The 13,450-nt window shown below is 39.2% G+C and overlaps 1 protein-coding gene across 1 annotated transcript in view; it reads right to left on the reverse strand.

Annotated features, from left to right (window-relative positions):
• ptprfa (protein tyrosine phosphatase receptor type Fa) overlaps window positions 1-13,450 on the reverse strand; it is a 186,420-nt gene that overhangs the window by 83,997 nt on the left and 88,973 nt on the right. Inside the window, exons 7-10 of the mRNA XM_035177244.2 lie at window positions 12,407-12,988; window positions 8,161-8,297; window positions 7,745-7,889; window positions 2,726-3,031 (exon numbers count right to left, since the gene is read on the reverse strand). Of these exons, the coding sequence (XP_035033135.2) occupies window positions 2,726-3,031; window positions 7,745-7,889; window positions 8,161-8,297; window positions 12,407-12,988 (1,170 nt within the window). The remainder of the gene's footprint in view (window positions 1-2,725; window positions 3,032-7,744; window positions 7,890-8,160; window positions 8,298-12,406; window positions 12,989-13,450) is intronic.

Below are 13,450 nucleotides of genomic sequence, written 5' to 3' on the forward strand. Positions count from 1 at the left end.
TGTGTGATGCTAAATGTACACTCTGTGAGGCTAACGTAGTTCCTGCTGGTTCTACACCATCCTTTCTGACAGCAGGAGGCCAGATCGTGGGTGTGGGTGCTGGGAGTTCTCTGCAGCGGCTGTCAAAAGCTGCTGTGGCCACTAATTGTCTCCTCTGTATCTCTCATTGTGTCCAGTGTGTGTGTGTGTGTGTGTGTGTGTGTGTGTGTGTGTGTGTGTGTCTACATTCTTTCTTCCCCTGCTTCCCTCAGATGAAAGAAATCCACAGCCTGAACGACCTCAACATGGTGGTGTGATTCATTTTCATTCAAATATTAAGTATATAGGCTACAGTGGCAGCCATTGTAAGGGTACCAATCACCCAGCCTGGCAGTATTTGCATTTTTTATTTAGTCACAATCAAGTCACAAGAGGTCAGCATCTGCTTTCCTAAAATTACATTTAGACTGAATGAATCTTTATGATTTCATGTCCATCTTCTTTTACAATATGACATGCCATTGATGAACAAGACAGAAGACTACAGTGGTCAATCTTAGAACCACAATTGTAGTGTGAGCATGTATGTTCACTTTCAGTAGAAGGCAGATCAAAATATATTCATGAAAGAGGCAAAATAATACATTGTATTTAATAAAAAAAACAAAAACCGGCATGTTATAAATGCATACACAGGTGTACACATATATACCAACATATGTGTATATGCATGTCTAAATAATAATAAATTAATTTGACTTGCGTTGTGGGAGACTGTAACATAATTCATCATCTCTCTTGACCACAGCTACGTCACGGCCTTCGAGAAACTTCACTTTTGTAATGGTAGAATTATGGGATTCAGCTTCAATCATTCTAACATTCTTATATTTCAATATTAGATCTGCTTTTTATATCAGTTTTCTCTCATCTTTGTACTGATGGGTACAAATCTTTGTACTGATGGGTACAAAGATGAGACAGACAGATTAAGAAATAATGATGATATGAGCCAATCAAAGTGATACAGAAATGTATAGCTGGAGTCAATCTGTGAGAAGTGTCAAAGGCCTGGGCATCAGTGAGCAGCTTCCATGCTGTGCTGCTGGGCTTTCTAAGCCTCTGTGACATTATCAATGACTTAGCCTTTGATAGTATGGTCTTTTATAATGCCTCCAGGAAAGGCATTATTTCTCTCTCTGCTCTCACTGGTCATGTTGTTGCTAATTGTTATTTCATAAAAAATGTGAATCTTGTTAGTATTAGTTGTCTGTTGCTGTCTGACTCATACCTGTGAGCACTGTGCCTGGGTTCAGCTTCTGACACAGAAAATGAATGTGTGCTACAAATGGCAGAAAACTCCCACTGGATTGAATTGCCATTTAGCTAGTGCTTACTGAGGACAGAGATCATGTCATGTTGCCACTGGCTGCAGCCATGTCATCATACTGGGACAAAAACAGGCAGACTGGCAAAGATCAGTGGCAGCAAATATTAGATTTAAGAATTAATGGACTGATAGTGGCAAGTGAAACAGCATTTAAAGCTCATATGTCTATGTTTTTACGTGGTATGCAACCCAGTCACCAGACAGAATGATGACCTACTTATTTTCTGTTACATTCTATGAAACTAAAACATTATGGTAGATTAAAAGTTTAAGGTACCTACCCTTGGTTAGTCAGGTTGGCAAAAGATTGTGGATGTGGTTTTTCCATTTTATTAGCTTACTCTATTCCCTGCACTGGCATTGAACATTAGCATTACCATGCTGAAAAACTGTATAATATGAACTTAATCCTTACACTTTTTTTAGAAGCAGAACATCTGAGCCAAGGCGGAGTTTTCAGCACTGAATGTTCCTGACTTATCATACATCTCATCAGAAGTCACACAACAATAGTCTTGTGTATCAGTCATTCAGGTCATGTTAATCCAAAAAGGTTGAGTCCAGTTGCTCTGGATTCAACTCTCCGAACAAGGCCTGCTAGTGGTACCACATTCGAGACTTAAAACACAGGTCAGCAAGCTCTCTTTTTTCAATCTTTTTTGTGTTTCTGTACTTGAGTTGTTATCTTTTTGGACTGCTGTTATGTTGTTGTAATGTTGTTTAAATGTAAATTATTGCCCCTTTAATCTCGTATCCTTGTATACCACTTTGTAACCTAAGTTTTGAAAGTTGCTATATAAATAATAATTTACATTATTTTCTTACTAAGTTTAGTTTGACTTGAACATAAGTAAATCAAAGTTCAAATTTAACATTAAGTAAGTTTAGAGTTAAACAGGTCAAAGTTTAGAAAAGAAGTTAGTATTGGGACAAAATGAAATTAATCATGATTTAAGTTAAGGTAAATATTTGGATTTTGCTCCAATAGTCTTAATTCAAAGTCATTCATGAACCTATATACCAAATGCTAGACCAACCCATCCAAAGGCCCAGGACAAGTTGAGCTGGGGTTCCGTGGGTATACAAATGCATTAAGGATTATGCACCATGTGGTTTGTTGGGAATACCCCCTATGAAAGACTAGTATACAAGATAAGTACTGTACATATTGCGAGACCTAACGTTGATACTTCACTGTTAGTTCTAGTTTGTACTGAAGTGTAATTGTGGTGCATGTTCCCAAAAAAGTTGAATCAATTTGAATGTAAAATGCTGCAGGAGGAGAGCAGAGAGAATGTTGGAGGGTTAGTATTTCCAGATAAGCACAAGCTGTTCCCTACAACATGTTTTACATACCATCCTCCTGGGTTCTGATGTGGGATGCTGGGCTCTCTGGGCTGGGCCCAACTTCAGTGTGAGCCCTCACCCACACCATATACTCAGTCCACTTCTCCAGGCCCTCTAGCACGTAACTGGTGACATCGGCACCAATCCCTGACACCTGGTGGCGCTCCATGTCTTCCCCTGTTACTGCTTGGTAGGCTAGGGAGTAGCGCACTATCTCCGCATGGCGGCTGTCTGTGGGAGATGCCTCCCAACTCACCTTGATGCTTGTGGAGCTGAGGCTGAGCGAGCGTACCTCCTGAGGAGGGGCTGAAGGGGCTGATGGGAGGGGGGGGAGGGAGTGTTATGATCAAGCAGTATGGATAATGGAGGATAGAACTACTGACTCTGAACTGCTGAGCGACAATGTGAAAAGAAAACGTCTGAATGTTCAAGTTGGGCTTGACAGAGCCTGGCAAGTCTGCCTCCTATGTTTATTTTTATAAATAAAAAAAAAGAAGTCATATTAGGGTTCATAAAAGGTTCTGTTTATGAAAGGTTACAAAGGAAGAATCCTTTAACAACATGTTTAAATATAAATGTTTCCTTGTTATATTAATCAAAATCAAATGCAATTTGGGCAGCTTCATGTTTTCTACAAAGCATAGTGGTAGTCAAATTAGTTGTGTATCAATAGGATTTTTAGAAGCCAGGTTAAAATTGGATAATTGATAGTTAGGATTTAAGATGCAACCTTGTGTATTCCTCCTTTTGAGCACATGATCGTCACAGTCCAGAGGGCAGACAAAAAAAAGGTGAAACTTCACAATAAAGCAACAGCAATCTCTCGCACATGCATGCATGTATAATAAAATGTGAAAGTTCACCAACTGAAAAGTAAAACAGACAAATAAATGCATGTTTGCACAATGACACATAGAATACAGTGAGTGAGTAAATATGGAGCTGTTAGAGATATAACAGGGGACTGTCGTCTGTGATTTGGCAACAAGGTAACTTTCTGTACAGAGGTGGCTTCCTCCAGTTGTGCTGGATGTACAGGAGCAGCTATAATTCTATCACACACATGAAGCTGCAGATACATTACTGCAGGGCTGCAATAGATCAGAGAGACAAGGATACATGTGTGGGAGATGCACTGCAGCCTGTTATAGAAACAAGGCTATGGAAAACACCAACATTTTAAATACAGTTTAAGCTACATCAGAAATTGTTTCACAAGAAAAAAGCATTTTGGGATAATTTTGTATTTTCTTTGTGTGACTTCAATCCTATGACCTCAAAAATGCATGCAGGGCCCCCTTTTGTGTTGAGGGCCCACTGGTTGGAGAATGCTGGTTTATATGCTGATAAAAACTGAACGTCCCACAACCCCAAGCTTCAAGCTTTTGTCCTATTGAGACTCAAATTATTTGTCATCCATTGACATCTAATCAGCTGCTGATTGGTGACGCTTGACTTCAGCCCTGTGCGGATTGCATTTATTTCTTTAGGGGAGGTTTGGTGATTTGAACGTTGTGTTAGTCAATGATTTTAATCTTGTGCAGAACTTCTGAACAGTCGAATATGACATCAGGGGAGCAAGACCCCGTAAAACCATGTACACAATAATCATCAAAGTCACAGTTTAGAGGCTCTGTTTGTTTACATGTCGACAAATTGACATCATTGAATTATGTGGAATTAGCTATGTTCTACCCGTGGATTCCTTTGATAGTGAAGATAGCTTCACGATGTGATGATTCTCCAGCAAGTTCTAAAGTCTCTGTTTTGTATGATTTTTAAGTAATGGAGGTTTACGTGTGATGGAAGTTTTAAAAAAGTATTAAGGTCTCAGACACACTGACTGACATCAACGTGTCATATCTCTCAGTTCAGAATGAGGTCTGTGATTTCTGACTTAAATTCACCTCACACTGTATGTTCTGAGATTTAAACCTTAACAAAACTAAGCTGAACAAAACCTGAACCTGCCAAAAATATAAAGGAGGATGTTGTGGTGTCTGATGTAGAATTATTAACCAGAGGAGTGATGACCTCTGTTCCCACTCCCCTTTGCAATCATTATAACTTAGGAGTAAAGCCCATTATGCTTCAGTGAATGCACACAAAGGGAATACTTGAATAACAGTAACTTGTTGCCTTGAGACAATTATAATCTGACTCAGTGGAATAAATACAGTGATCCATCACATGTGGCTCTCTAAGTTTTTTACGTTCTTCCACTACATCGATAGGATATTTTTTTGGTAGTTGTTCCTTGCTCTTGCTCAGGGTTAAGGGCAGAGGATGTTCTACCTGGCTAAGCGCCATGGCCGGCCCTGGCAATGTTGGAGCCCTAGGTGAGATTTCAGATTGGCACCCCCCACACACACACACACACACGCACACAAGCACACACACACACACACACACACACAAATTCCTTCCTTCACTCCAGAGGTGCATTTTGCGCCTATGCCAGGAGCCGCCCCTGCTAAGCCCTATAGATAGAAATTGTGATTATGGGCTATACAAATACAATATGATTTATTGATTGATTGATAAATGATAATTAAAAATGGAGGGAGGTTACAGTAGTGTCTAGGTCTTTAGATAAAATTCTGACATGATGGGTGTGGCTGCCAGAAGAAAGAGAAGAAATTGAGACTCAAAGCAAATAGTTTGAACCAGTGTGACTGCTGGTTCAGTGATTTCCCTCCTAAAACATGGAGCTGAAAGAGCTCAGATTCCTCCTGGGAGCTGTCATAAATATTATAGCATGGCAGACAGGCAGAGATCCAGTGCTAGATATGCAGCTAAACTCTGAATTAAAGGTCTTCAATGGCAGATGTGTCAGTAGGTGAATACTGGTCAAACAGCAGCAGACTCTACACCACATGACAGGCTCTCACTCCTTCATGAGGAACATGAGTCATTATAAAAGCTCCTTCTCTGTGAAACAGTCTGTTTGCTTGGTACTACATCATAACATAGTCAACCTGCATGTTGCAAGTTCAGGAGGATTAAACATGGCTGCCACATGTGGAACAAGGTCTACTTGCACATTTGCAATTATACTGTTTTGTGAGCTACACAGCCTGTCTGTGGTTGGTATTGCTGTATTATTATAGATTGAGAACTCACAAATGGTGGGCAGGGACGGACTTCATCACAAATGATTAGCCTATTCTCTGGACAAAGTACATACAGTACATCACAAGAACCATTCAATTACAAGTTCAAAACCAAAAACACCTTTTAACAATCTCTCCTCAAGTAATCAGCTCACCTTACTCTCTTTGTCAACAATATGCCTACATGAGAAATTAGTTTTAGGATTATGATTTTTATGTTCATAAATCATAAAATTTAAAATACCCTTTAATATTAGTACAAATTGTAAGTGTAGGCTATATTAATGTACCTTTAGGCTACTAGACCTAATAGTATGGGAGGCTAAAGAGGCAGACTTCACCATTTGGCATGGTAGGCAGGAATCATAGTAACATGCTAATTTGAACTACACAGTACAACGGGTTAAGAATCCAAAGTAGTCCAACATTTTTCATTTAAGTAGTTCTTGTTTCATTGAACCCGGACCCAAAGCAGTAAGCCAACATATGTATTCATAAATGATAGTCGATGCCATTATCCAGGGGTTAGATTTGGTTTTGTAAAGAGGGGGAGCCCTTTGTAGCTGTCAGAGCATAAAGCTGCTGTGGACAACAGATTGTCATAGGACCGAATCCATCATTTTACTTTCTAAATCAATGAAGGTTACTGCTATAAAAACATCTATATCCGTATGCTGTAAGTTTTGATCACATTCCATCTTACATCCTTTCTCTCTCTCTTAAACCACAGGGTGTTTGTATTGTTATGTCCTGCCTGTGAATAATCTGCATTACCAACTGTAAAGCCTGTCACACATCTGGCTGCTCCCAGGCTATCATTTAACATGCATTAGACCAGACAAAAACACAGTATAGACTTACACACGCAACACGTGAATGTTCATGCCAAACTATTTGATACCAGCCACAGCCAATGATATTAAAACGGCCCACTCTCCCCCTGTTTGGACCAGTAACCACACAATATTATGGGCCTTACGATAAAAGCACACACCATCGATATTCAAGTTCAGTTTTTTTTTTTTTTCATAATTTCAATACTATATAGTTTTGTTCACCCAATTGTCAAGTGGCCAACGGGGGAAACTCCCAGCACTCCCTATGGCCAGTCAGCCCTTGATGGTGTGGTTAAAATGGGAGGTTCTGCTGACTCTTGAGATATCACATTCACAAGAATGGGACGGATGGAAGGACAACCTGAGTCATAATAATTGTAACACAACTACAGTGATTGCGTGAGGGGGTCCGAGGCAAAATGCAGGTGATCAACATTCACTTCAGTGACAAAATGCAACCTCTATAGATGTCTCTCTACTCTTGCCCTTCTCTGTCTGCCCCAGGCTAATTCATATTAGGTAAGAGACAAGGGTGACAATCAATCAGATTAATAAATGAGACCCTGTGAACATGACACTTGTTTTTGCTTGACTTTAACTCTGTAATTCATGTAGTAAATTAATGAGTGTACCCTCTGCTCACAGCTCTATTGTGAAATGAATCTCCTGATCACAAACAGTCATGATCTGTTGAGCTGTATAAGCCATGGTATCCGCCATACGCATTCTGTATATAAGTCAGTGAAAAGCAGTTACAAAAAAAGTGTGTTGTGTTTGTATCATGTTGTTTCAATTTAGCAGGTTCTTAAACAACTAGAAATCATGTCTATTTAAGAATTTTCTTTCATGGTGTCCATGAAAGCTAATGATGCAGGATGACATCACTGACACTGTCTTGTGTAAGACTTACCTTTCATTAAATGTGGCTTCATGTTTACTCCTCTTAGATTATTTGCAATAAGTTACTTTAAACATGAAACAAACCAGAACTAAGAGTAAACAATGGATCATTTTTCTTTTTATATAGTCCAAATAACTGAACCTGTGTTGAAGTGGTGTTAAAAGGCTGCAGTACTTACTGGATTGGGCAGTTCTGGTCTCAATTGGCCTAGTAAAGACTCCTAAACCCATCTCAGATCGTGCTGCCAGGGAAAACATATAGACTGTGTCCGGCTTCAGACCATCAACTGCGTAGAAACCTGCGGGCTCGAAAGTGACGCGATGCTGTGGAGAGAAAGCCATGTGTGTAAACACACCCACACACAAAGGATTCTGTCAAAGAATATATTAACTATCCAATCTAATCTTGTCACATGTTTCCAGAGAAAAGTTAATCCGATGCAGGTGTAGTTTAGCTTCCATTCTAAGTCTGTTTGTGCAAATCAGCTCAAGAACAATGGAATATAAATAAAAACCCATGTACCCGTTTCAGCACTAATATCCTTCCCATCAAAGTATCAGACTGGAAGGAAAATGTTTTCAAGGTGGTGTTTACCTTGTCTGTAGGGTTGTTGGCCTCCCAGTAGAGCAGCTCAAAGCTAATGATGGGCTCCTGAACTGGCCAAAGCCATGACAGCATGATGCGTGAATCCAGTTCTGCTTCAGCCTCAAACCCAGACGGCTGAGCTGGAACTGGAGTTAGAAACAAAGAGCAGATGAGGTTCAAAGAGCTAAATAGAAATAGAGGCAGGTAATGAAGGATGTATTCATAGTTGGAAATAAAAAGCAAGAAAGTCAGATCTTAGTGAGAGTTCAGTCAAACAGAATGTGAAAGGCTGCAGTCAATACTCGTCCATAATTACAACAGCAACCAAGCTGATGAAGGTGATGTCACTTAGCTAAGAATCTAATTATCTAACAGTTGTATAATGGCCTTAAATGCCAGGCATTTACTGAACTATGTTAATATGATCATCATTACAGCCATTCACGAATTCTGCTATTTGATACACGGTCTTGCTTAACTTTGCTTTGTTGCAGCTGAAGTGGGACTCCAGTCAAGCTAACACACTCCATGATGCACAATATATCTTCATAAGTAACTTTTAAATGTTGTTTTGCTAGTTTACATTACACTCTAAAATACAATTCAGGGTGAGCTGCTAATATATGTTGCCCTCTACAATTGAGATGAAACACACTAGTGAAAACATCACTAGGATTATTTTATATTCATTACTGCCTATTGATCCCTTTCAACTAAATCTTACACACTGAACCTTTAGTCCTAAGAGGTAACCATAAAAGTTAAGACAAATTTTTGACAAGTGACATCAGAGTTTACAGCAAACGTAGAGCAACATGTCTGACATGTCAAATGTTTCACAGCACAGGTAGCCAAAGGCCATGAGTAACCACAAATCTACATTTTATAAACCTTGACAATGGGATTTTGTCCTACCGAAGTGCAGACTTTGGTGCAGGTGTTAAATGGTAAATGGACTGAATTATTATAGCGCTTTTCCACTTAAAGCACTTTATAGTATATGTTGCATGCACGCATGAATTCATACAGCACTTCTATATGCAGTTCTTTAAACTGTGATACCATTCATAGACTTTATGCACAGCTGTCAGGAGCAATTTGGGGTTCAGTATCTTGTCCAAGTACATCCGTCCCAATGTTCTCTGAAGTTACCAGTAATGAAGCAGTGATTTATTTTGCCTGAACTGCTGATTCACACCACACACACACAGCCCATTGCTCCTAATGATATGATATCATGGACAGCTACATAATAGATGGCATGTGTTGCGAGAATTTCCCCTTAATCCCAGAGATGTGCAGATAAAAGTGTAGAACCAGCCGACTCTTCTCACTCTGATACAGTTACTACTAGACTTTGTTATATGCACTCAAGTCAAAATGATTTATGTGAGCCTGTAAGGGTGCTGAACTCTATTCCACAAATAAATAAAGTGGGGCGGCTGACTCTGGGTGGCTTTATCTTCTACTGCAATTCTGCTGTGATGTCATGTTTTAATCCCTCCATGCACAGTAAGCCGACAAACAGGCTGTGTTTGAAGGAAATACTGTTATTATTCCTCTTCGTGCAGTCAGTCACTTGTGTCGTGTGTCGGACCTTCTTATTACACACACACCCACATTACTGTATGCACTCCTGAATATTACAACTCTATTCACCTCAGCTGGTGAATATTTGACAACTCTGTTTTCATATAACTTCAAAATGATGTGAGTGTAACACAGCATGGCTAGACAGTTAAGCTGCTACTAATAAGTTCCTGCAGCCATAAACATACATCAGTACGTAGCTTGATAAAAACAGCCAAGCATCAATGAATTTCACAACTCTAGCTGCACAGTAACTAATCATTTCATTGAGGAGTAGGTTTAAAGCAAGGCAATGTCATTTTTATGTATAAAGCACGTATCATACCCAGTGGTAGATTCAAGGTGTTGTGCAGGGACATTCAAAAAAAAAAACACACAGAGACAAAATTAAAAGAAAACTAAACTCAGAAAGGACAGTTTAAAACAAACATTTTACAAGAGTAGAAATAGGTAAAAAAAAAGATTAAACGATGTTAAAGACATAAAGAGGAAATTTGTTTGAAAATGTAAAAATAAGTTGAAATAGATAAATAATAAAAATTGATAAACATACAATGATGACCTTGTTAAAAAGCTGAGTTCAACCTAAAAACTTCAATGGATGGAGCATTCCAACGATGATCAGGCATTGGGTTCCAGCACTGTGCTGCATAGTGACTAAAAGATGCTTCTCCACTTTGCCCTTGGCACCACAAGCAGACCACTCCCCAGTGTTCTCAGAGCTCTCGCAGGGTTAAATTGGACTAACATGTCTGGTAGGTATTTGGGAGCAGCTACATTAAAGGTTTTTTAAAATGAGCAGTAAAACTTCAATCCTGTGGTTTACTGGCAGCCAGTGCAGAGATTGAAGAACAGGGATGAAGTCCATTGCGGTAGTCAATTTTAGGAGAGACAAAATGAAAGCATGAATCAGTTTTTCCAAGTTTCTTTTTTGCCATGTTTTTGAGGTGATACATGCTGATTTTGTGATTTCTTTAATGTGACTGTTAAAAGTAAGGTCACAGGTAAGGTTATTGTTGTAAATGATATGGCCAAGTGTGAGGATGTATAGATAGAACAAGAGCATGTGTTCTAACTTGTGGTTTCCAATGGAGACAAAATAATCCATGCAGGTATAACCAATGTAGATGACTTGTTGTTGATGTTTCCAGTAACCACAGTGTAGCCAAGAACAGTTACTCTCAACTATTTGTTAAGTGTAGTATTGCTGTCAGTATACGAAGAAGTCTATATCTTTCATATCCTAACAATACATACATGTGCCATTAGACTTTAATCAAACTGCCAAGATTATTATTAATGTATTACTTATAACCTTTGTTAGAATTGTTCTGCAGGTAGGCCTATTAGATGTGATCACTGTCACTTGCTTTTAATTTCATTTTACTTCATGAACTTTGGATTACAAACACACCAAAGGGCAGCTTTAAAAGTTTTTAACTGTGTGACTCATCAGGGTTAAACCCCTAAACTCACGTGCTGATGCACATAACTGAAAAATGCAAAAAAACATATATACTTGAAAGCAGAATATAAAAATTATGAAGATTTTCTTTGCAAAAATGTGATTAAAAGTTTGTCAGAAGTTTGCTAACCTAAATTACGCTAAATGGAGGATCATACATATACATTTACAACAGATGAAACAAGGGAGCATATACCAACGTCATCAAAGAAGCGAAAATGCGACAAGTTGAAGTGAAATGAGACATATGATGACAGAAACAAGAATAAACACTTGTAGTGCCTCCAAGATGTAAATCTCTGATGAGAGACAAAGGGTTTCAGACCAACAGCAATGTTTCCAGTTTTCTGCTGAATAGGTAATATACCATACCAATATAAATTTAATTTGTTGTTTGGTAAATTTGGCAATTATGCCCCAAAACTAGAATGTTTGTAGGTTGAGCCCATGTTATGTAACTGTGATGAATCCAACAGCTGCCTATAAGGCTTAATGCTAAACAATTACATTTTCTTTTCTATAAATTGAGGTATTGGTTAATCTTTCCTTTATTGTTATGTTGAGTCTTATTTACTTGCTTATTTAAAATGTTTTTCCTCATATATTTGTGTTCAGCCTCAACAGAATGGGCTGAGCATTAAAGATAGCACCCCCATTGATTGACTTCCAGTTATTGGAATCTATAAGACTATGCATGATTAGCCCACTCAGGTAAATTGTTGCAACATTTTTCACAAAGTTGAAAACTACATTTGTAGGTTTATTCCTGTAACATACTATCCCTATATAGTATTCATATAATCTACACACTGAACCTTTAATAAAATTGTGTGGTTGTACCATTTACTTTCAGACCTATGTAGTCCAAGACCTTCCTTTCAAACAAAATAGGTGCAGCTGTTTGGGCTATACCAGAGTTTAGTGTTTTCTATAAAGGACCTTACTGACTGGGTAAAAACATCAGGGGTTGTTTTAACCAAACCAAAACGTTTAAGTGTTAAAATGATTGAACATTCATCAGCTAGACACAGACATGACTTCAACTTAGAACTAATGTAGCTCTGTTGTAATTAGGCAACTGGCAAGTTGTGTTTTAAATTCTGCTGTTGCCACAAAGGGATACAGCAAACACCTGACCCAGTAGTATGATGCTGAAAATACACTTTGACTGTAACATCTTCAGAATTTGCTTGTTCTCACCTCCCTGCTGGGTCTTGATCTGCAGAACATCAGAGGGAGGTCCGTCTCCCACTGAGGTAAAGCCCAGTACTCTCAGGCTGTATGTGATATCTGTGGTCAGGCCTGAGATGGTGGTGAGCTGGTTGTTATCTGTGTTGTGTTTCTGCCAGGCGCTTAGTGGGGTATTGTGCGTGGAGCTGTAGTAGACCCTGTAGCCCCGTATTTGGCCGTTGGGCTCCTCTGGAGGTTCCCACTGAACCAGCATGGTGCTGGAACTCAGCATGCGCGCCTGGACGTGAAGAGGAGGGGATGAGGGTGCTTGCTCACTTGTACGAGTGTCCACAATACCACTGGGAGGCCCCCGGCCGACGTTGTTGACAGCCATTACGCGAAATTCATATTCGGAAAAGGGGCTGAGGCCGCCGATGCTGTATCGGGTGGTGGCTACTCCATCTACTTCCTGGAAGCCGTTTTCAGACAGTTTGGGGCGGTACTGAATTACATAGTAGGACACCGATTCAGGATTACCAGAGTCCCAGGTCAGGGTGACACTGGTTGCTGTAGTTTCGGTCACAATGAGGGAGGCAGGTGGCTTTGGCAGAGCTGTTAAAGAGCAGAGACAGATGAGAGAGTCAGACAAGTGTCAGTCTTCTTCCTTTTTCATCTCTCTGACATAAAGGTCTTCAGTACAGACATGTGAACCTGGCATTTAGGATGATTATACAATTTCACAGTGCACTGATAGTGATGCACTGTTTATCAAATGAGTACATGTCACTGTCTGGACTTTAATGTCAGTTGAATAATGATCTTCTTTATTGATTGCTGTTGACGCAGCTTGGGATATTTTGCCACCTTTCCTCATACTATCTTTTATCTCACCCTTCTTCTCTTTTCGATTTATATAATAACTTAACATGTTAGGATGCTTGGATTGTGTTCACAGCAATCGTATCCATCAATCAATCAGACAAACTTTATTTGTATAGCCCATATTCACAAATTACAATTTGTCTCAACGAGGTGCAACATCCTCTGTACTAAGAAAAATGTTTTAAAAAAAAT

Source organism: Hippoglossus stenolepis, chromosome 14 (assembly GCF_022539355.2).
Source record: "Hippoglossus stenolepis isolate QCI-W04-F060 chromosome 14, HSTE1.2, whole genome shotgun sequence".
Classification (NCBI taxonomy): Eukaryota; Metazoa; Chordata; class Actinopteri; order Pleuronectiformes; family Pleuronectidae; genus Hippoglossus; species Hippoglossus stenolepis.